This window comes from Vulpes vulpes, chromosome 14, assembly GCF_048418805.1.
Source record: "Vulpes vulpes isolate BD-2025 chromosome 14, VulVul3, whole genome shotgun sequence".
NCBI classification, from domain to species: Eukaryota; Metazoa; Chordata; class Mammalia; order Carnivora; family Canidae; genus Vulpes; species Vulpes vulpes.
The window spans coordinates 43,168,989-43,193,641 of record NC_132793.1 but is presented as its reverse complement, the minus strand read 5'-3'; the positions used below and the strand labels follow the sequence as shown (position 1 = coordinate 43,193,641).

The window sequence follows — 24,653 nt, the reverse complement described above, 5'->3', positions numbered from 1 at the left end:
GATCTAAGTGCTTAAGATACATAGACCACAGACCTGCTCTCCAAACCACTGTCAAAAGAACCCAACTTTTATATATTTATTTCAGGCCACAGCTAGGAATCTAATCTGAGTTCACTTACCTAGAAAAGAAAGGCTGTTCTATAAGAAGACATGAGTCTCTGAGAAGTCCACATTATCAGAGAAGGATTCACCCTGACTTAGCACTTAGATTCCAGTGAGCCCTCCACTGAACTGTCAAAGTGAAGAATCTCTGCCTTTATTCAAGAGCTGATGGTCTTAACTTGGTGATAAGAACATGGGGACAGTGATTCAATTTCCTGATTAAGACAGAAAAGCTTAGGAATCCCTGGGAGGCTCAGTCAGTTAAGTATCTGCCTTCAGCTCAGGTCATGATCTCAGGGTCCTGGGATGGGGTCCTGTGTCAGGCTTCCTGCTCAGCGGGGAGTCTGCTTCTCCCTCCCCCTAATCTTGTGCTCTCCCCTTCTCAAATAAATAAATAAATAAAATACTTTTGTTTGTTTAGCCTGTACACTATCTATTGCTCACATATATTTGTATGTATTTAATCAAGTCAGTCTTAGAGAACTTCAGAATCTTCACTTGTCCAACTGAACTCTGCAATGACAGGCTTATTCTATGTCAGCACCATTCAATATGGCAACCACTAGCCAGATGTAGCTACTGAGCACTTGAAACGTGGCTACTGTGACTAAGGAAATGAATTTTAAATTTTAATTTTAATTAATTTATGCTTAAATATACACCCAAAGGTACCATCTACTGTATTAGATGGCATACTTCTAGGTTATCTGTAAGCTTGGTTCACTACTTCAGCTATAGACAGAATCTTCTTGCCAATTTATTTTCTAATAAATGAAACTAAGGTGGAAGCCTAGGCACATAGAAAATCCAACCCTACTGCTGATAAGCTATCATAACATGACTACTATGTATCAGTGAGAAAGTGGTTCAGCCTCCTGCATAACAGGCCAGAACAGCACCAAGGTGTGGGAACAGTAACCTCCTCCAGGTTAGAAAAGAGAAAATGGAGCAGAAAATATTTTTTGAAGAAACACTGCTTAAAATTTCCCAAATGTATTGAAAGACAAACATTTACAGGTTCAAGAAACTCAGAAGGCCCAAGGCAGTCATCAGAGTGAAACTCAGATGTGATACAGATGTTGAAATTATCAGACAAGGGAAAATAACCATGATTAATATGTTAAGGGCTCTAATAGGTAAAAGAGACAATACATAAGAACAGATTGGTAATACAGCAGAGAGATGGGAACTCCAAGAAAGAATAAAGAGGAAATACTAGAAATAAAAAAAAAAAAAAAAAACCACCATAACAGAATGAAAGAACACCTCTGATGGGCTCACCTACTGAACACAGCCAAAGGAAGAATCAGTGGACCTGAAAATTAGTCAATACAGACTTCCAAATTGAAATGCAAAGAGAGAAAAGAATTAAGGGGAAAGGGATGTGAAGCAATTGAAAAAGGTACAACATATACATAATTGGAATACCAGGAAGAGAGAACAGAGCAGAAGTATTTGAAGAAATAATGGCCAAGAATGTTCCAATCTAGAGAGAGAGCGAGAAAGAGAAAGAGAGAATCGTGAAAGAAGCTGAAGTGGGGGAGGAAAGAAGGAAGGGTAAGAATGGGGGATAGCTATGAACCCACCTTACCCACAGAGGAACATTGCAAGAACTTCTCAGAGGAAACTATGCAAGCAAGAGAATGGAAAAAAAATATTTAAACTACTGAACGAAAAAGCCACCCATCTAAAATTCTGTACTAGTGGGATTATCCTCCAAAAGTGAGCGAAATAAAGACTTCCTTAGATCTGTACTGCAAGAAATGCTGAAAGAAGTTTTTCAGTTTTTAGGCAGAAGAAATGTGATATAGGTCAGAAACTTGGATTTGTGGGGCACCTGGGTGGCTCAAATGGTTAAGCACCTGAATGTTTTTTAAAAAGATGACCTGAGCTAAGGCAGACACTTAACCGACAGAACCATCCAGGCACCCTAAGCATCAGCTCTTGATCTCAGCTCAGGTCTTGATCTCAGAGTCATGAGCTCAAGCCCTGTGTTGGGCTCCGTGCTCAGCAAGGAGTTTGCTTGAGGATTCTCTTTCTCTCCCTCTGCCCTCCTCCCATTTGCTCATGAGTGCTCTCTCTCTCAAATGAATGAATGAATGAATGAATGAATGAATGAATAAATAAAATCCTTTAAAAAAAAACGTGTATTGCAAATTCTAGGGCAACCACCAAAAAAATTTTAAGTTCAAAAAAATAAAAACAGTACCTTGGAGGCACAGTTTTATACATGAAGCACCAGCCTATGAACTGGGAATGAATGTTGACAGGGAGGCAAAATGAAAGCTGTGGAAATGAAAGAGATTCTACTGTCTACGTGTGTGTGTGTGGGGGGGGGTGACAACAGTGAAAACATGACTATTTAATACACACACACACACACACACACACACAACCGCTCTAGCTCATTAGAAAGAAATGTGCTCAGCCAGATATGTCTTATTATTCAGACAAAGGTCAAGTTGAAAAAGCAAACAGATGGCAGCTTCCAAAATGCTTTTTCCTTGCTTGGTTTCAAGTGTGTTGACATTTGAGAACAGAAATGTGGGGTGCTGCTCAGGAGCATGCTCCTCTCACACTCTAATGATGGCAGTGAAGTAAATACTCAAAAAAGGCAGTACTTGACCCTGCAATCAAAGGCAGAGAGCACATGGTCCTCGTGAGGGGCTGCCATGGCACCTTTGGCTGTGGCCAGAAAGGGGAAAGGGAGTCACAGCCTCAGAGGAAAACTTGAACCCTCCCAGCAAGGTGAGTGAGCCTGAAGGAATGAGACAGAGGACAAAAACAGAAGTGCATTTTAGTACTTCCATGTCCACTTGATAAAATAAGGAACATCTACAATGTGATAGAGAAATGTCAGCACTCTGGGAGTTCCCTCTGAAGGTTTCCGACTCATTTTCAAAGAAAACTATACCTAAGCTCATGGAGTTTCTCACTCCATTTTCTTTTGCTTTTCTTTTCTTTTCTTTCTCTTTCTTTCTTTCTTTCTTTCGTCTTTTCTTTCTCTCTCTTTTCTTTCTCTTTCTTTCACTCTTTTTCTTTCTCTCCTTCCTTCCTTCCCTCCTTCCTTCCCTCCCTCCCTCTCTCTCTCTTTTCTTCCTTCCTTCCTTCCTTTCTTTCTTTTTCTTTCGCCTTGGAAACTCAAAGCTGCTCCCTTAGGTCCTGTGAGGCTCCCTAGGGCTCTTTCTCTTTGTAAAGAAAAGAAAATGAAAACTGTAGCTCCCCTCACTGAGGCAGGAGTAGGGCTGCTGTTTCTCTGTGCAGCACAGTCAATGCCAAGGTCACCTTCTGTGACTACTTAATTCAGCTTTTACAGACATCTGAATATCGGGTGGTGATTTTGTAGGTTTACTGAGAACGACAAATTTCAGTAAATGGGACAACAGAAAACCCAAATCCATAACTGGAGGACCAGCTGTCATTCACTCCTGGCCCCCTTTAGGGTCTTCAAATCTGAGAACATGTCTATAACCCAGAGGTGGGGGTACCCCAGCTCCTCCCTGGCCCTCATGTGGCTGTGGCTGTGGTGTCTCAGAGGGCCCCTCATGTCTGTCCATGCCTGAATGTCTGCACCAGCCACGGGGCCTCCACTAACATCTCTGATTTGAATTCCAACTGGACACTCACCTTAAAGTGCCAATAAGCAGATGATTTTCCTCATGTACTCCAAAACTCGAATAGTGCTCCATTAACATGCAAAGAAAATGTGGCTTCTGTGTTTTCATGGGCCCATCCAAACATCCTCACAAGCTCCCATCCCGCTGAGTGGCAGCACAGGCAATCTTGAACCCACAGTAATTCTGCACACCAGGGTGTGAGAAGAGCTGAGTCATAGAATGGCCCCTGTGCCCAGGGGGGCTGGTGTGGTGCCGCACCTGGTGCTGAGACCTGGACACACCACTGAGTAGCACCTGATAGCTTGGGGGCCAGAGCCCCCACCCCTGCCCTACCCTGCTTTCATTTCTGCTCTCACTAGCAATACAGACTCCTCACACCCCACCCATATGGAGTTTGTAGCTGAGATCTGCAGAGTCTCATAGTAGCAGTCCTATGAAGAGCTGAGGTCATGACCCTCCTGTCTTCCTGGATGCAACGGCCTTAGCCTCTGGGGCAGACTCACTTCACTCCTTCCACCAGGATGCAGGGTCAGCCCAGTTGACCCCCACACCTTTCTTCAACACCCCTCACCCCCCTCTACTGACTCCTGCTGCATCTTGTCTCCTAACCATGTCTTGCTTTCCCTTCTACTGCACTGCAGCAGCCTCACAGAGACCTCTAAGCCATCCTCCATAGTCTCCTGCCTGAATTCCCACCAGGGACCAGCACACAGGCCCCCAGGCCTCCAGCTTCCTGTCAACCCAACCACCAGCCAGAGGACTCAATCCTGGAGCCATAGCACCAAGCATGGCCTTGGGCTTCTCCTCTTCTACTCCTCTTCTCTCTTTCACTGCCCCTCCTACCCTGAAGCTCTCTTTCACCTTCCCTCCTGCTGGAAGATTCCAGCTACATCATTCCTGGTCATTCACCTTTCCCCCACCTCCTTCCCAGGGTCATAATGATGATAGGGCTGCAGTGCCCTTGATTTACAGGGAAAAGGAAAACAAATCTACTCTTTTCAAAACACTGTGCCCTTGAGTTTGCTTCCCCCACTATCATGTCCCTTCTCTGGCTAGGTTTTTGTTTGTGTGTTTGTTTGTTTTGACTCTTGAATAACACACAAGTTAGGGACACAAACCCCTACATAGTTAAAAATCTATAGAAGTTATGACTCCTCAAAAACTTAACTACTACTAACAGCTTACTGCTGACCAAAGCCTTACTGATGACATAAACAACACATTTTCTGTATGTTATATGTATTATGCAGTGTTCCTATAGGAAAATCAGTGAGTGAAAAGGCAATGTTATTACGAAAATCATGAGGAGAAAATACATTCACAGTCCTGTCCTATATTTACTGGCACCAGAAGTTTTCATCTGTTCACAAGACAAATTATCTGTCAGTACCTACGTCATCATCCCACATGACCCAAAACACTGTACGCATTATCCATATTACTAACATCACACACCAAAAATGAAAAGATAGTGTGAAAAAGAAATTTGTATTTACAGGTGTAATGATAAGTGTGTTGATAATAAGAAGCAGCAATAGGATTGCTTTATGGCAGCCTAGCCTATTCACTAATGAATGAATCATTGTAAAATTTTTCTGGCATACGGTATTACAGTCATACTCATGATACACTACTGTAAACACTGTTAACATTGTTTTTAAAACCACTTGACGGGATGAGCACTGGGTGTTATTCTATATGTTGGCAAATTGAACACCAATAAAAAATAAATTTATTATTAAAAAAAAAAACACTCATGATGATAGGCCAATAGGCACTCTCCAATTTTAAGACAAAGAGGCATATTGTATGGTGATTCTTTGAAAGCAAACTTATAAAACAGTAAGAGAACAAAGGCGTTATCAATTTTATATTAGCATCATGCACCTTATGCCTATGTAAGTATAGGCTCTCCATTTCCATGGGAGTCTTGCACACGATGTTCTACATGATGGCTATATAGGCAATAATGATGATGACACAAACCGTCTCACGCAGTTCTTGCCATACAGTTACTAGGTTTCCACATGAGGACACGCACATACACAGCCCATAGGCTGACTGTTATGGAACAATGATTATTTATTATTCAGTGAGTAGAAGTGGATCATCATAAAGGTCTCCATCCTCGCCATCTTCATGTGATGTAGGTGGAGGAGGAAGAGGAGAGGCTGCTCTTGCTGTCCTGGAGTGGCAGAGCAGAGGTGGAGAAGGTGGAAGGGGAGGCAGAAGAAGCAGGCACACTCGGAGTAACTTTAGGGGAATACCAAATATCATAATTTCCGACATTTTTGCATTTTCTTTTCTCTAAAAATGTTATCATGTGGCACCTGTCCTCCTTCCACCTCTGCTTTAGTTTCAGCATCCACATCATAAAAGAAGTCTAAAGCAGTCAGGAAGTTGGATGCCTGGGTGGCTCAGTGGTAGGGCATCTGCCTTCTGCCCAGGGAGTGATCCTGGAGTCCCAGGATCGAGTCGAGTCCCGCATCAGGCTCCCTGCATGGAGCCTGCTTCTCCCTCTGCCTATGTCTCTGCCTCTCTCTGTGTGTCTCTCATGAATAAATAAATAAAATCTTAAAAAATAAATAAATAAAGCAGTCAGGAAGAATTAGAACCCTCTGCCAGACTAATAATTTGTTTTCTGGCACTGCTGCTCCTAGGTCTTCTTCCTCACCATCTCACACTGGTTCAGAAACACTCATCTCCCTCAAGTCATCTTCTGTTAATTCCTCTGTGGTGCTTATTAGCATTTGAATTTCTCCAAGATCCATATCATGAAACCCATCACCCCTCAACTTGCCTCCTTTTTAACCAGATCCACCATCTCTTTCATGATTTCCTTGATTTGCTCTGTTGTACATCCTAAGAAGTCATGTACAACATCTGGACACAGTTTTCTCCAGCAGGGATTTATTGTTTCAGGCGTGATGGCTTTCACAGCATTTTCTATAATAACAGTGGCATCTTCAGTGGAGTATTGCTTCCAGACCTTCTTGATGTTCTATAGGCATTCTCTTCCATAGTATGGACAATGTTTTCCATACAGTCTTGGGTGTGATGAGCCTTCAAAGTCTGCATGACCCCCTAATCTAGAGCTGAATCAGAGACTATGTGTTTGGAGACCACAGCCCACTTTGACAACTTCAGTGTTGAACTCACACAATTCTGTAGCCAGGGGCATTGTCCAATATCAAAAGAACTTTTAAAAGGTAGTCCCTTCCTGGCAAGGTATATCCTGACTTGAGGAACAAAGCACCAATGGAACCAATCCAGGAAAAGGGTTCTCATTGTCCAGGCCTTCTTGTTATGCAACCAAAAAGATAACAGCTGGTGTTTATCTTTTCCCTTCAAAGCTGGGGGTGTGGGGGGGGGACTGGTGCGGGGAGGTTTAGCAGCTTTAGGGGCAGCCCTGATCATAAACCCAACTGCATTTGCACAAAACAACAATTAGCCTCTCCCTTCCTGTTTTGAATCCTGATGCTTGCTTCTTTTCCTTACTAATAAATGTCCTTTGGGACATTTTCTTCCAGAATAGGGTACTTTGCCTGCATTAAAAACCTGTTCAGACATCCTTTCTCCTCAATGGTGTCTGGGAACTTGTTTGCTGCTTCTTGGTCAGAAAAGCTACTTCTCCTGTTACCCTGACATTTGTAAAGCCAAACCTCTTTCTAAAATTATCAAACCATCCTTTGCTGGCATTCAATTTTCCAGTGTTGGAGCCTTCACTTTCCTTTTGCATTGAGCTGTTGCATGATTTCACCTTTTCTCAAATCATCTTAAGAGTCTATAGGTATGCCTTTCTTATAGCAATCCTGCACCCACATAAAAGCTGCATTTCCAATATGAGAGAAAAAGCGCAACATTTTCGTGCCTGCTGGCATAACTGCAGCAATGCCTTCCTGAATTTCCTTTCCTTTTTTTTTTTTTTTTTTTTAACAACATCCCTGACGCTGGATTCATTCATCCTGAGATGGTGGGCACTGCAGTTTCAGACCTTACTCTATAGTATGCATCAAGCAATTCAACTTTTTCTTGTGGTGTCATGACTTTTCTCTGCTTCCTAGGAGCACTTCGAGCACCACTAGTGGCACCCTGGATGGATCCCACGGTGTTATTCAAGGTTTAGGATATTGCACTCAACATTATGAAAAGTATACAAGAACTGCGAGGGATCACTTTTTACTACAATCCACAATTTACTGCAGAGACAAACTGCTCAAGTGGAAATGATTACTGTCACATGACATTTTAAACGGATACTCATGACACATGAGTTCAATGCCAATAGCAACAGGAGGTAGCTAGGAAATGATTATGGTGGTATACAGCATGTGCTATAATTAATTTTATGCAGTTATGATTTAATACTGCATTTTCACATTTGTTTACATTTCTCTCCACTGTCAATGGTGTCATATATAGTCTGTTAAGTATTTCTGTACGTTTTGATAAATTTTAACTTTTTATAATAGATTTATGTGTATTTTATGGTAGCAACAGATAAAATAGACTGTATTTACCTATATTTAATGCATTCATGACATGCCTTTTTCTTAATTTTTTTATGTTTCTAGGCTATGGGGTTTGCCTGTGGGCTTTTTCAAATTGTTGCAAATCTCTGAAAAATCTTCCAATATATTTACTGAAAAATCCAAGATGAGGGGACCCATAGAGTTCAAACCCATGCTGTACAAGGGTCAACTATAGCATAATTTACTCCAAGATCTATACTACCCAATCTGCAATACCTTGAGAATAAATATGATTACAAGTTTTTAACTTTTCCACTGATTTTAGAAAAGCAAAAAATAAATACCTACAAGTCCATGAAAAATTTTGCCTCTTAAATTTTCGGAGATGTGGAAAAGAAATGCCCACTTTCACTTCTTCCACTTTTTATTGTGTGCAGTTTTCTATTGTGAACATGTCTTCCAGGATGTTCTGTGATACACAGTTACTGTCTCTTCCTCTACGCATGGGGCTTTTGGGTGTTTTTCTTGCCCCACAGAAATGGCAAAATCACTTCCAAACTGCCCACAAGCATAGGATAATAATGCCCAGGATACCTTTCTACTGGAATCATTCTGAGGCTAAAATCTAACACAAACAGAAAACTATGTTTTACATGATATAAAAAGCAGAATTCAAAATCGTTCAATAAAGAAAACAAAGAAAGACTCAAAGTACTGAATAGAAACAGTTACATCAAAAACCAAGACATTAAATTTATAAAATATATTAGCAGGTTGACAATATAATCAAGAAAGAAGTCAACTATGTGGCATAAGAATTTTTTAAAGCCATTTTGAAAATTCAAGGCACGTTTGAATTTGTGTGTATTGGTGTGTGTGTTTATGTTCTTAAGCTGGGTTTGGCTACTAGGAAATAAATGATTATATATTTATTCCTTTTCTATTCATTGAGCTTATCATAGGAGTCTGAAAATTCAATTTTTTAAAATTTATTGTAAGGTCCTAAAACTCACTGGGAAGAAGCTCTTATTATTTATAATCTAAAAACTAAAAGGAAAACACACGGTGCTGTGTTAGAGTAGGGCCAAGAGGTAAAACACCCTGTAGGCTGGGCGGCTACCCTCAGTCCAGGGAGTAGAAATAGAAAATGTGGGGTCTGGATTTTGCTTCTGAACCAAGGAACCACCCACTATAATGCATGTCATTCTCTGGCCATCAGATTAGCCAGTCCTTCATCCCTCTTCCAGGGGCAGGAGTGGGTGCCAGGGCATTCTCTCCAACACGATCCCTAGGAGGCAGGGAAGGCTTAACAAGAAGTGCCATAGAAACATGGGGAGAGTCCTCTTCTACCTGCCCCTCCCACTCCAGCCTGCTGGGACAGTCACCAAGGTATTATGACTTTACCTGCCTGCTTTTCACAACATTACTGGCGAAGGGGATGAATTTTACTTTTAGTTAATAAAGAAAAACCAAGGAGCAAAAATTATGTAACTTACCCATAGAAATCATCAGGATGGAAATAAGAAGTCAATGAATTTCTGAGTTATTGCTGGACCCACTTAATGAGCACAACTATAAAATTCAGTGAAAGAGCCACTGTGTGCACTGTCTTTGTATAACACAGTTCATCCTTCAGATTCAGGGTTTCTGTTCAGACTGTAAGTCAGAAGCACCAGCAATATTTGTGATGACAAAACTGACCACTGATATGAGCAAATCATCACAAAGTTTTGAAGGGGTGGGAATGGAAGTTTTATTTGATGCAAATGCCACATAAAATGTTACTGTGTATTCGTGAGTATTTAACATTATTTAGATACCACGTAGCACTTTTCAGAAGACTCTCCCTAACTCATACCAACTGTTTCAGTTCATGAATAAAAACCCATGTCTTTAGATCCAGACCAAGGAAAAGGCGCAGGAAAGGCTTGTGACTGTAACAAATGAGGCTGAGTGTGAAAAAACCTGCCTCTGATTCCTGCTTCACACTCACGTGAGTGTGAGAAAAATCAACCAAGACCTGTGGCCACTCCCCGTAGATACAGGGTAGGAAAGAGAATGATTAGAGAAGTCAAGGGAACATTACTGGATTTATTACCCAGTGCCTCCCTCCCCTTAAAACTACCAGTGAGTTAACAATGTAATCTTTCTGGGCTCTCTATTCTGTTGCTTTGGTCTGTTTGTACTTGCAAGCCAGTCACACAGCACCCAGTTATCACTGTTGACTCTGTAGTATAGAGCTCAGTGCCTGGGAATATGCATCCTAAAGGTCATTTCACAGATGGCCTAAAGAGAAGGCCAAAAACCATCTGAGGAGTGTTCTCCTCTCTCACCACTCCACATCTCCAGGATGAACCCAGATGCTGACGTGGTATGAACCACAGACTATATATAAGCTGAAGGCTAAGGCTCCAACATGTATAGCCAGACCTCACTTCTCTCTTGATTTCTGCTATGTCTCCTAACTGGCCTATTGGCTCCAACCTCACTCCCCACAGCTGCTAGTGTGATTCTCTCAAACTTCATACCTGATTATGTCACTTGTACATTTGAACCATTTCAGAGGTTCCCCGCCATCCCAGAATGAAATCCACATTTTCCAGCTGCACACTGGAGCCCTATAACCCAGAACTCTCCTACTTCTCTAATTTTATGGAAGCTCCCCAGATACCCGACCCCCACTCGTACCCAGGGCTTCAGCCATTCTTCTCCACCTCTGTTCCAAAACTCTGTCCTCGTCCCACACTCAACAGTGTTTGCATCTGCTCCTTTTAGATGAGACAGCTCCCACCCTTGCCCCTCATCTGCCCATTTCCATATGTCTTTTGAGGTTGGGTTCTGGGGTCCTGCCTTCTGTGGAGCTTCCCCAACTTCCCCCTCCACATTCCCACCACTTCCACAACAAACCACCCTGCTGTCTAATGATTTCTATGCTTCTCCCTGAACTTGTGAACTCTGACAAGTAAGAGGCTCTCATAACGTGCCCACTGGGGGAATGAACGTGAGCAAAGGGCCATCAGATGGCCGGATCAAGCTTTAGGTGCCTCTGACCTTCAGGCAGGAAAATGGACTTAATGCTACAGTGAACTGAGATGCATTCCTGGGTGTGGAAGTGACAAGAATGAAGCCCTATCTTAGGAAAGGGAAACTAGGAGTGCACTTGGTACTAAGAAGGATGAACTGAAGGATGAAAGAACATGAGGCAGGCAGCTATGAAAGGAAGAGGCTGCAGGTGACTGTGGCCCCCACTGCAACTGCTGAGAGCAGGAGTGGAGAGGATGGAGCCATGGCAAGGAAGGGCCTGTGCAAGGCTCCTAGTCTGGATCGCACATCTACAAGCACTGTGGAAATGTTCATGGTAGCAGCAGTTGTCGACCAACATAGGTAAGTGAGAAAGGAGAACACCCCAGGTCCGTGGGTCTCTGCCCACACCTCCACTTTTCTCTTCATCCGGAAAAGCAGGAGATTTCAGGAAGCTATGGGTGAATGCTCATAAAATTATTTCTGCTGCAAAAGCCATTCTGTTTTCTATTTGTTACCATTTGCCCAAAATGTGAGAAGATGGGGCTATGCAAGGAGGGGAGGCTCCTACCTGAGTTTCATCCCTAAGTCTACGGCTCCCGTTCAGAAGACACGTCGCCCTCTGCCCCACTGCTGGCACTGCGGTCTTCTTTTCGGGGGGTGTTTCTTTCTTTGCTTGATTCAGAAGGCCCCTTGGCTCTGGTCTTTTCTTTCCTCTGCTGCTGTTTTTCAAGCTTTGACAACTGATTATAAAAAGTAAAAAGACTTGTTTTACAAATGTAAACATGTGCCTGCATATCCAAAACACCAATTACTTTACACCCAGCAACCACTGAAAATGCTTCTGATAACCTGATATGCCACAGTGTTTCAGATATGCCAAATGGTCTGCAAAATGTTCGTCAGATAGGCACCTGAACTGTTAACACAGATTAGTCACACGTGTGATCTCTCCGGACTCTTCCCCACTCATAACTCATCTTGCCACATGCTCTTTGAAAATGGTCAACCAGCAGACTTCGTTGACAGGCTGAGAAGAACCTTATAAGTGAAAAAGCTTTTATTTATTTTTCCTCTGATGTCCCTATAGCTTTCTCTAACCAAGTTATTTTCCCACTGTTTTCTAAAGAGTGATCAACACACTCCTTTATTCGCTGGAGGTAAGAGAGAAGGCTCTGAATAAAAAGGACATTATGGACATTCAGAAATCGTCTCAATTTTGTTTTTTGAGGCTGAACTTACCCACATCCAAAACCCCAAAGTGCTCCTAGTAAGCCGCATGATGGCTACACAGGGATGCTGGCCATGGGGAGCCCTCTTAGACTTCTGGCATCCGACTCCAGAGGAACCTAGGTCCACTTTTCCCCTGGATATCTCCCCAACTTGTTCAAAGAAACCACAGACTAGACACAGTCGAAAGAAACAGATCATCTGACACTGAGCAACAGCAAGGCCACTCCAGAAAGGACTGCTGAGAAATTTGTCAAAGCACATTGGCCAAGTTTGGGCCCACAGGATTTTTTTAGACCAAAAAAGCCATGTGTAACAAAACTCAAGAGACAGAAACACCCAGTTTCATCTGCCTCCCACATCAGGACTGCAAACATTTTATAGTTCACATGGAAAGAGGAAAACTTATTGAAGGGCTGGCTTCTCCCTGCCAGTCACTGTCCCATATCCAAGCACATGAAGAAAACACTCTAACCAATCTGCCAGGTCATCCCTTGATTATAGACAGACTTTGAACTGAACCTTTAGATAGATCAATAATCACCAGCTCTCAATTCAGTCCAGAAAACCAAATTTATTAATGGCTGACTTATTATCTTTCCCACTATTACCTGAAAAGCTATGCTAAACAGTGAGGTTGGTTAACACACTAATAATTAGAGTTTGTGAATGAAGACACCAATTCACCTTTGACCCATCAACTCTTCTCTCATATAACTCCCCTGGATAAATTCCCATTAATATGCACAGGAAATGACAGGAATGAGCACTGCACTATTGTTTGTATCCGCAAAAAAACAGAAACAACCTAAAAATCCACTGATAAAAGGACAGATAAATGTAATGTGGTATATAGTCAAATAAAGCAATACAGTAAAGCAGATCTACACATATCAAAATGGATCATGTTATACAAACCAAATTAAGTTTCAAAGAGCTCTATACGACAGGATTCCATTACACAAAACAGCACTAGACATTGCTAATGGGCTTATGCCAATATGGTTGACTTGGAGAATACAAACCACCTTCAGTACAAAAGTTCTGAGGAGACAGAGAAGGGAACAGGATCAGAGTGGAATGACTATTATATGGGCTTCCACCATAACTATCAATTTTTACTTTTATAAAAACAACCAGACGGTGCCTGGATAGCTCAGCTGGTTGAGTATCTGCCTTCAGTTCAGGTTGTGATCCCAGGGTCCTGGGTTCAAGCCCCGCATCAGGCTCCCTGCTCTGCTTCTTCCTCTGTCTCTGCCTCCCTTTCTGTCTCTCATGAATAAATAAATTTTTAAAATTTTCAAAAAAACAAACACAACCAGATATAGAACAGGGTTGCTGACTAGCGCCAGTATGTTAACTGCTTACATTGGCATTTGGCCACTAATAATAAAATGCTTGCACTGGGATGTAAACCAACACATAGCTTCATCAACAAAGTCTTGTGAAAGTATCAGCTACTGATACTTGGTGGCATTTTTCTCTGTACTATTCTGCCACGAGAGGAATTTCTTGCATCTAAGATGACAGTCTTCCATCCTCATTTCCCTTTTGGTGTCTCTATGAAACGATGAGGATAGTGCATGGGGGTCCTTCTGTCTTGCTCTATTTTTTTTCTTTTCACAAAATGATCTTGGATCGCACAATGTGAATGTTCTTAACATTACTGAACTGCAAACTTAAAAATGGCTCGGATGGGCAGCCCGGTGGCTCAGCGATTTAACGCCGCCTTCAGCACAGGGTGTGATCCTGGAGACCCGAGATCAAGTCCCACGCCGGGCTCCCTGCGTGGAGCCTGCTTCTCCCTCTGCCTGTGTCTCTGCCTCTCTCTCTCTCTCTCTCCCTCTCTCTCTTTCTCTGTGTCTCTCATGAATAAATAAATAAAATCTTTTAAAAAAAATGGCTAGGATAATAAATTGCATGTGTATTTTACTGAAATTAAGAAAAACTTATTGGGATCCCTGGATGGCTCAGCGGTTTAGCGCCTGCCTTCGGCCCAGGGCGTGATCCTGGAGACCCGGGATCGAGTCCCGCATCGGGTTCCCTGCATGAAGCCTGCTTCTCCCTCTGCCTGTGTCTCTGCCTCTCTCTCTCTATGTCTATAATAAATAAATAAAATCTTTAAAAAAAAAACTTATTGAGCTATATATACTTGTCATATATTATAGGAGTTTCAGGTGTACATGTAATGATTTGATATTTGTATATATTGCAAAGTGATCACCATGATGAGGTTAGCTAACAGCCATCAACAACAAAAAAAATTTGCTAATGATCTTAGTAAACAGAGCTGGCACTTCATGCTGGATACCAGCACCCCCCAATTTCTTTTTCATTTTTTTGTATTCCTAGTTCATGAAATCCAAACATCTGGAAATCAATGTTCTGCAGTGAACTGTGATATGTTGCCTTCAGCTGCCAGCAGCTTACGTTTACATCAGTGTCTGTGTATGTGTTTATACATGTATGTATAATAAATATGTGTGTATCTATAGACAAATTATACACACACATATACACTAAAAAATCATGAACACATTCCAAGTTAGGCTTAACTAAGAAAATAATTTTTATTTTAAAAGGAGACCCTCTCCATTTTGTGTCGCCTCTTTAGAGGTAAATATATAAAATGTGAGTATCACCAGTGACTTAGCCAAACCAAGCCTCCCCCCAACTGCTAAGATTCAATCTCTCATGCAAAGACCTGTTTGTCAACCAACCTGTTCTTTACTTTCTATTCTTAAATGCTGCTGAGAAGCCAGACCCTGGGAGGGTGATGGGGAATAATTCCTAAATAAAACAGGCTTCCTGGAGGCTCCTCCAGTGGCCACTGTGCCCATCTGATTCTGCACTCATTCAGAGGTGCCATCAACAGAACATGAAAATGTGGGAACACTGATCCGACCTTTCACCCCAACCCTGTCCCCTCCCACCATGGACCACACTTGTAAATCATGTGTGATAATTATTTAAGCCACAGGCATAGCCCGAGTTTCTGTGAAGGATGTAATACTGATTCTCTTACATTATTTATCTTAACACACCCCAACCACATATGGTTCCATGCCTCAAAGTTTTCTATGAGAACATTGTGAACTAACCTAATAAATTTAAGCCTTTTCTCAGAAAACTTGGAATCCAAGGCAGCCAAAACTTGGAATTTAAATCTCAAGGCAAGAAAGCAGTTGGATTTTTTTTTATAAGGAAACAAATGAGAAAGAAAGAAAAAGAAGAAAAGAAATTGGTAATGCATATGGAATCGTGTAGAATGTCAACAACTTTCAAATTAACAGAAAGATGGATGTCAAGGGGAATGTAAACCACTATAGGTCCCATGAACATGTGATCTATAAACACTGAAATGGAGTACTTTTGGTTTTTCCTTTGTTTTCTTGGTTTTTAATTAACTGATGAGGGTGTCCATAATACAAAGGAAACACTATGCAGACTGTACAGGCTCTAGTGTCATAGGGAGAAATCCAGTCTTCCAAAAGCAGCTCTGGACACACAGACACTGCCAAGGGCCAGACAGCCATTCTACAGCCAGCCTGTACCTCTCATGGTGATTCTCAGAAAGTTCAGAGGGGACTAAAGCAGGGGGGATGGGACTATCTAGATCCCAAACTCCCCAAAGTCATGATTAAGTCCACTGAGAAAATAAAGGATTTTCTTTGTAATTAAGATGTCCATGCTCAAAATGCATAATGCAAGAATAAACTAGTTCAACATGGATACTACTTCAGGGCTTGCAAGCCTAAATGCCTTGAAGGACCAGGCAGATAGCAAACTGAGGGAAGCAACAAAGTACAGAACAGGGCATGGTGGAGACTGGAGCCACACTGGAGAGGACAAGCCCCACCTAAAGACATTCACATTTCTTCCTAAACATCTGGACAGATGTAATGTCAGTGGGACATATATGGGTCACCTGTCAGGAACCTTCCCCCTGTATGACCCTGATTGCTCTAAACAAGCCAGTAATGCTGTATTATCATCAGCATCCCACAGAGAAACCACTGTCATTTGCCAGCACTGCAGGTACAGTCATCTTTCCAGCTTCTTCTTCCCTCCCTGCTGACTTACTTGCTACTTCAGAAGTGCCCATGTCTGACCCTGCTATCACATGGGTCTGCAATAGAAATCATAGCCAACAGGATGTGAGGGGGCTGCAGGAGGCTGCAGAGCAAGGTTTCCCTCCCTAATAAACACAGGTTTATCAGCCAGCCTTGTTCCCCGATAATTAATGTATTTGAGCCTTCTGACTTCCTCAACCATCAAGGCAGAAATGTACAGCAAACTGAGACCCTACAGCAGCTTGTTGCTAAACTACCAAGGAGCTGGACCCATGTTAGAACTAGTTACTCTTTAATTTAGCAGAGAGAGATGGCCTTGAGTTCCCTGCATATCTTCTAGCCATGAAGACAAGGGAAAAGAAGAATCACAGCCTGGCCTGCTGTATACTATGGGCAGAGTGGCAGGAGTTGCCAGTACCCCAGCTTCCTCTGCCACTGGATGGCTCAGGTCCCAGGATCCCTGATATTGAGCCCTGCATTGCGCTCCCTGCTTCTCCCTCTCCTGCTCCTCTTGCTTGTGCTGTCAGATAAATAAACTTAAAAAAATAAAATAATAAAATTTTTTAAATGGGGATTATAATATTACCCTTCATACCTGCCAAGTGCTTAGAATAGGGCTTGGCTCATAGTAAGTGGAGGTCATCACCTATATATGTGGTTGACAGATCCAGGAAACCAGGGGGTCTGCTTGGTTTGCCTCTGTGTCCCTGGCACCTAGAATAGGGCGTGATTCATAGCTGGTGCTCAATGTAAGTCTTAAACAAAGTTCATACATAATTAAACAAGAGAAGGCATGTGGCTCCCTGAAAACAATGTGGAGTTTGGTGTCTACAGACCTAGAGTTTGGTCCCATCTTGGTCACTTGCATGCTGTGAAACCTTATGCAAGTTACATAACCTACTGAATACCCATGTTCTCATTTAGTTCAGTGCACATTTTATGAGATATTTTGCTTTCAGCTGCAAGAGCTGTAAATCTACCTGAGTATGGCTTAAACAGGAAGGAGCTGGAGGTCCTCCCCTACAGGCCAATGGACTCTAGCTCTGCCCTGTCACAGTTCTCCAGAGTTCTCTGTGTACCTCCAGACATCCCTTCCTCATTCTGAGAGCTGCCACCATTCCAAAACTCCCAAAGCAACAAGGGCCTAGAGTCAGTTCTCTCAAATCCCTGGCACTTATCCTCAGGAAAAGACCTCGTGTGGCCTGTCAACAGCAGTACAAGAGGCAGACTGGGGCAAGAGAGAGGAGTCTGGCCCCAGGCCCATCCACTGATACAAGGCAGACACACAGCAGGAGAGTCCAGCTGCCAGCATCAAGAAAACGCAGGCAGGACAGGGACCCTCAAGGCCCAGCCATTGAGCAGGGGGCAACCAAAGCAAGCAGTCAGTACAATGGCATCACAGCAAGGGACACAGAATGGCCAGAGTGTGGTGGTCTCAAGAGGGGACAAGCCCCAAGCTCAGGGAGGTCAGGAAGGAACTGACAGAAATAGGTCAGGGAGGACCAATGGAAGCTGGGGTTGAGGGAGGAGTAGGAGTCAATGTCCTGTCGGAGGGCTGAGAAGGCACATGAAATGAGGAGACCAGCATTGTCCCATGTATTCATTCTTCATTGTCGGACGTGTGAAGATGGAGAGCACAGGCAGTGCAGACCGCCCGCACAGAAAACGACAGGCAGATGACAGAAAACAAGGAGAGGCTGAAGAGCAAGAGGCCAGGGTGAAGGTGAGGACAACCCGGGAAAATATGGGAAGACTGAGGGGTGAGTTATGGTGAGATGGCACCACCAGCGGGAACTGGAGTGTCGCCATCCGGGAATGACAGGTAAGTTGATGCACCTGCTGGTGGTAACCATAGACGTGGGGAACAACAGCAGGGGTGCTGGTGGTGTGGGGGGCCCTGGGAACAAATCTTCCCTGAGCTCCCCATTCATGAAGACAACCGTGGTAATGTGACTTGCACAGTGTGGCACACACAAAGTACTGCATGAATGAGAGCAGAAAAGAATGAGCAGGACCTATTATGTTTGAAGAGTGACTGGGTGACAGCCTCAGAGGGAAGGGAAACTCGAACTGTTACTTATGTCAGCTATGGGCCTACACAGCTCTTCACTAGTGCTCAGGGGGAGGAAAGAGCACAGGACACCCCCTCCGCAACCCCCAAGCTGAGTGATGCTGAGTGTCAGCCCTATGGGTAAGGCCTAGTGGCTGGGGTAGGCACAGCTGTCTCTTACACAGGCAGCAGCTTACTGGACAGGGGACAGGAGGCACTCCTGGCAGGCCATTTAATCCTCCATGCCTCTGTCCACTCTTCTGTAACTGCTCTGCCATCAGCCACCAGTTCGGCCTGCCCAGGGCACAAGCAGGGACAGGACATGGCATGGCTATCGGCACTGGCACATGTAGAGCACCAACCAAAGAGGGGATCCTTCTTATCTGCCCTGTCCTCTCACCCACAGCACTTTCAGAGGGATCTTCCAAGGCCAATCACTTCCCAGTGTGAGATGCTCCAGTGTGATGATGACATATGACACAAAATTAAGAACTTTTGCCCTTGGTGGACACTAATGAGCTGCCAGGAGCGCCCTGCTGAGAAAACCTGAGTGCTCAGTGTGGTGCGTACAGTCAGACGCCAGGCTTCCCTAGACTCCACTCAGTGCAGGAGAAGCTCAGGCGAGGTGCTCCTGCTCAGCTGGGAATAGCCACATGAGCTGGAAGGCTGTGAGCAGAGCTGACGCAGGCCTGCTGTCGCTGTCCCTTCTGCATGCCTCCTGGGGAGCACTACAGGCTGCCAGGCCAGTAGGTGCTGGGTGCAGGTTTAAAAGGGCCCTAGAAAACCTACTTCTTTGGCAGTCATTTCAGAACCAAACCAGTGCCCAGAAATTCCTGATGGAAGGATCACTCTCAGAGTGATCTTAAGCTTGCTTCTTATGAGGTTTGGGGGAACGATGGCAAAAAAAATATAGCTTCTTGTCAATGTTCTCATAAGGTCCCATACGTCTCATGAAAACCATGTCAGGTCTTCCTCTTTCTCCATTTTTAAAAAATTTATTTATTTATTTATTTATTTGAGAAAGAGACAGAAAGAGCACGAGCAGGGAGAGGAGCAGAGGGAGAGGAAGAAGTAGACTCCCCACTGATCAGGGAGCCTGATGTGGGGGTTGATCCCAGAAATCTGAGATCATGACCCAAGCCAAAGGCAGATGTTAAACCAACTGAACCAATCATGCCACCATCCTTTCTCCTTTTTGAACCTACAGTTGACAGAAGAGAGTAGCTCTTTCCTCAAAGGAACCATGGACATAAGCTAAATTTTTAATTTTAGTTCTTTAAAGTCTTTCTTTGCACTCAGGAAATAAATGATCTTATTTAGACTATGATAACCAGTTTGCCACCTTTAGGATTCCAAGAAGTCAAAGGCAGATATTATGATTCCCAGATTGCTCTGAGTGCTACAGAGGTGAAGTCAGCTGAGAGACAGCACACCCAAGACCATACCCGGCACCAGCCAGGCTGGGAAGAGCACCAGGTCTCCCAACTCCTGGCCAAGACTCCAGTCAACCTGCCTCCTCTGGAGCCAATGCTCCCAGGACAGAAGCTCACAGGTCCCGGACAGCAAACCTGGTCTCTGTTCTTGCTAGAGCAATGTTGGACTCACCCCCACGGCCCTGTCTTTGAGTTATTTTAATACTGGTTATTTCCTGCCAGCCTGTTCTGTCCCGCATATGAGCAAAATCTAATTAGAGAGTGAAGAAAATAACCAAAGAAAAACTCAAGCCCCATGAAGTCAGTTACTATGATTTTTATAGACCGTAGTAGAGATGGAAAAGTTCTGTTCCAACCAACCCCTTGCAAAGATTCCAAGAAAGTCTTATGGTGTAAGTCATAAAGATCAAATGTCTCCTCTGCAATTACTTTTTAAAATACCACAAGGTATTATTACTCTGAGGGTGCTGGCCTACACCTGTGGCCCTGCTGGGGTCAGGAGGCACAATGGGGCAATCACAGGATGTTGCAAAGGAAGGACATGCCCAGCCAGGCTCCCTTAGACTTAAGGGTGTGAGTTAAAGGACAAAGGGCCCCAAACCAATCAGCCCCATCAATTCATTTCAATAGCTTTAGAACTTTCCAGAATGCTCACTGCCTTTCCTTAGTATCCGGCAACTCCCACCACCAGTAAAAACGCCCTAACTCTGTAAAGTCATTTAAACTGCCCTGTGTGGTCCTTCATTCACCCTGCAGAGAAACAAAACAAGTTGACACTAGATATATGCTTTGCTGAATAGCTAATAATTTCAGGCAATGTGTAAGTGAAGCACTGTAGAATATGGAAATGTTCCAATCAGCAATGAACCTCCTGAGGATTAGGCTGAATTACTGGACTTGCCTGTGCCTCAGTGTGCTCTTCTAGACCACAGAAACTGGGAGGCAACCTTGCATCACTACCATGGAGATGCACCACCACGGTGATTGGAGCAGCCCGCTGCCCTTCTATAATGGACCAAAACACCTTCAGAAATGGATTCTTCAAAGAATGGCAGAGACCTACACTCACACGCTGGGCAAGGCTACTTCCACCTGCTGGTCCATCACATATTGACTGGCCTTGCCTTCAGAACCAGGACATCTTTTGAGTTACTGGAAACCCCTGGGTCTACAGCCTTTTGCTTCTCCCTGTTTTTCCCACTATTTATAGGCCACGGTGGCAGAGGGTCTGAAGGGGAAAGAAGGGAAGGCAAATTCCAATCAGCAAATGATAGGGGCAAAACTCTGAGAAGACAGAAGTGTGAATCCACTGTGGCATTTTAAACCATCTGTAGAAACCTACTTCTATAGATTATCTCTAATTGACGAGACCTTTTTTATTTTTTAAGAAATTGGAATTTGTATTTGGGCAATTTGTTTTATCAAACTGTAATCTGATATAATTTCATATTATGTGATAATTCTGAAAGCTTCTTTAAAAAAGTCCTTTGTGTAATGGAAAACCTGACAGAACGTTCAGAGGATGCTTCCACGTACACAGCAGTATCTGCCATTATGTCAACTGTCGTGTTATTTTTAAATCAACGGGCTGCTTAATAAAAACATTACGAAGCAAAGTGCACACATGGTACCTAATTTTCATACATTATTAACTCTGCTTGAGGTTTTTGTGGGAATTAAAAAAAAAAAAGCAAGCAAGCAGGCATCTGTTCCCATCTGAAATCGTGCAAGCCAATTTTTTCGAATTCCCCATTGTTTAACAAAAACCCTCTTAGGCATGCAAAAATGACGGGGGGTTGAGGATGGGGGTGTTCAGTTGTCTTTCCTATTAATCTTACTTCACTAAGTCGCATCAGTGTATTCCCTCACCGCGCAGGCACACACAGTGGGGCTTGTTTTAGGCCATTGTGGGATGTGCCAAGGGGTTCAAGGTCAGCTCAGGCATGAGTTTCTCTATCACTGCAGCTGCCCTCAGATCTCCAAGTTGGCCAACTATAGCAGATGCTACCAGGACTCTCTGTGTCCCTTGCCCAACGGTCACTGTAGTGTCAGAAGACAACCGCCTGTAAGCCCGTGCTTTTCCAGCTGCATCTCTCTGCCTGAGGATACCACCTGGCCAAAGGCAGGGGCTAGCCCCAAGTGCAGGGCAGGCCAGAGGTACTGGGAAGACAACACCTCTAGGAGTGAGTTCAGTCAACAAGTAATGAAAGTTGAGGGGTTTAAAACCCACCTTCATCACCCATCATTGTGCCGACTTTGAAATATTACTAAACAGTCCCCCAGAGGTCCCCAGGGATCGTCAACTCAGCCTTAGTAGCCTTTTCACTGCCCTGTCTCACTGTGCTTTCTGGAAGACCTCCAAAATTAACTGTCTCTATATAAATCCTCTTACTCTGGGAGGACCCAAACCAGAAACATTTTAAACTTGTCTAACTCAGCCACACTTTAATATGATAATTCACTATGTGTAACTTGTTACCTGGTCCTCTGCTAACCAGTATCCTGTGCTGGTTTACACACCTGGAGGGCAGTGGCAGTCACAGCAGCCCTAAGCAACACAGCAACGTGAAGGGACAACTGAGCAAGTCTGGAGTGTAATTCCACGACATTTCATTACATATGCTGATGCTCTGTACACTCATCACCCATCCACATGGCACACTCCATAATCTAGTAGCCAGGATTTTTATTACGTTGCACTCCACTCTCTAACTCTATTGGAGAACAAGGTGTCACTGCAATTCTAACACCTCTCAACTCTATTCTGTCAGTGGCCTGGGCTTTTCCTTCAATGGGGGCTAATTTTAAGATTTCAAGAATTATGGGAAAGGAGTAACCATTCCTCTCCACTGAGCAAGAAGCAACGATGCACAGCACTTGGGGCCAGAGGCTGGTCTTCCGCCACTCCACACACCAAGTGAATGGCATCTTCTTTCCTCTGTGTCTATGTGCATTTATTGGTTTGTAGGCCATGAGCCTTTTGAAGGCAGAAAGAACAGGCAACTCTTTAGTCAACATCTACTTTAGACTGAAGTCAACATCTATCACGCTGCTGGCACATGTCTGGTTCATAATCATGAACTGTAGCAAAGTTTAAGGAGACACTAAAGCAATTTCAGTTTTGCCATTCCAGGGCATAATTGGTAACAGAAAACTGTTCAAACTAATAGTTTGAACTAGCATTTCAAACTAATAGTATTCTTTAAATGATTCAAAATGTTTCTTCAATTTGCAAGTCTTTAAAAGGGGAAGTGGGACATTTTCTCAGCCCCCCCTTGAACTACATGTTGTACAAACGCCAATGGAGCAGATTTGGAACAGTGAAGAATTATTGAACACAATAACAATCATCCAGAAAAAGAGGAAGATGGGGGACCCAGAGAAACAGTGGACATTCTCTGGAAGAGAAATCACGGGCAGGCTTAGGCAAGATGAGGGCTTGGCAGGCCAGGGAGCAAGACATCCACAGGGAGAATGGCAAGGGCTCCAGAACTGGTTTGTCACAAAAGAGACCTCTGCAAGGGCTGTGTGGCAAACAGCAGTTTGGGAGCAGCAGGAATAAATACAGTACTTTCAGTACAATGTCAAGAAGAGAAAGACAAGTACATAATCTCAGAAAAGCAAAAGGCTGAATAAGATCAAAAAAAGAATCCGAAGATAAAATCTGAATCTGTAGTAACTAACAGTTACAGAGTTATGACAATGTAAACACTATTAATTCAATTAAAAATAATGATATCAATAAATTAATCAATTAATAATAATATAATACTAGAAAGATGGATGGGGTGGGAGGTGAACAGGGCTAAGTAGCATGAGGTAATGCCAGAATTTAATATATCAAGAACAAGAAAAGTTTATTATTTAGGAATAGAGAAGAAAGTCCCCAAAGAAATAGCTTCAAATATGTTAATGGTGCTCATTTGTGTGGAACAGGACAGAGACAGGGAAAAACAGGCAAAGGAGTTGATTTTTCATCTTAAGCCTTTAGGTACTAGCTGATTTCAATTATGTACATAATTACTTTAATAAATAATTTAAAATTTAAGAACGAAAACTCAAACAGTGGATATAGTTAACAACAGACCCAATACCATAAAAAAGTTAACAATTCAGAAAAATCATTTCATGTAATCCTTCCAATAGCGAGAGGACAAGACTATAAGCAAAGGGAGCAGAAACTCAGAAGTCAACTGCAGGACAGAAATTGCAAAAGAAGAGCTCAGAGCAAATACAACAAAAAGCAATAAGCAAAGACATCACCAGAGGACAACCTCTGAGCTACAGAAAGGCTTGAATATGTCCTGGAAGGACCAACCATCCAGGGAAATTTGAAAGAAATCCATAGGGGGCACCTGTCTTCTCTTCCTGCCACTAAATGCCATGAGAGAGCTGGGACATAGGAAAAACTAACAAACTGTGTGCTGGAGGAATGAAAGAATGACTGTGCAACAACAGACAGATGGGTGGACAAAGAGAAGGAAGAAAGCCAACCAAGTATCAGGATGATGCCTGCAGAGTCTGAGAGCAAAAAATGTGACTCAAATATTCCATATCGACCAGGATGTCTGCAAACATGCAAGTATTCAGAAAGTATCACAGCCATTCCCATCCTTAAAAAAAATAAATGCATAAATAAATTACTCAGCGAGCTG

At 43.2% G+C, this 24,653-nt stretch overlaps 1 protein-coding gene across 2 annotated transcripts in view; it reads right to left on the bottom strand.

The window, feature by feature from the left end:
* The window catches only part of DTD1 (D-aminoacyl-tRNA deacylase 1), a 183,901-nt gene that overhangs the window by 3,610 nt on the left and 155,638 nt on the right, over nucleotides 1-24,653 (bottom strand). The window contains exon 5 of one of the 2 annotated variants that reach the window (XM_072736497.1): nucleotides 11,784-11,955. The exons of the other annotated variant lie outside the window; for it this stretch is intronic. Coding sequence (XP_072592598.1) covers nucleotides 11,803-11,955 — 153 coding nt within the window. The 3' untranslated portion in view covers nucleotides 11,784-11,802. The remainder of the gene's footprint in view (nucleotides 1-11,783; nucleotides 11,956-24,653) is intronic. 2 annotated transcript variants of the gene reach the window in all.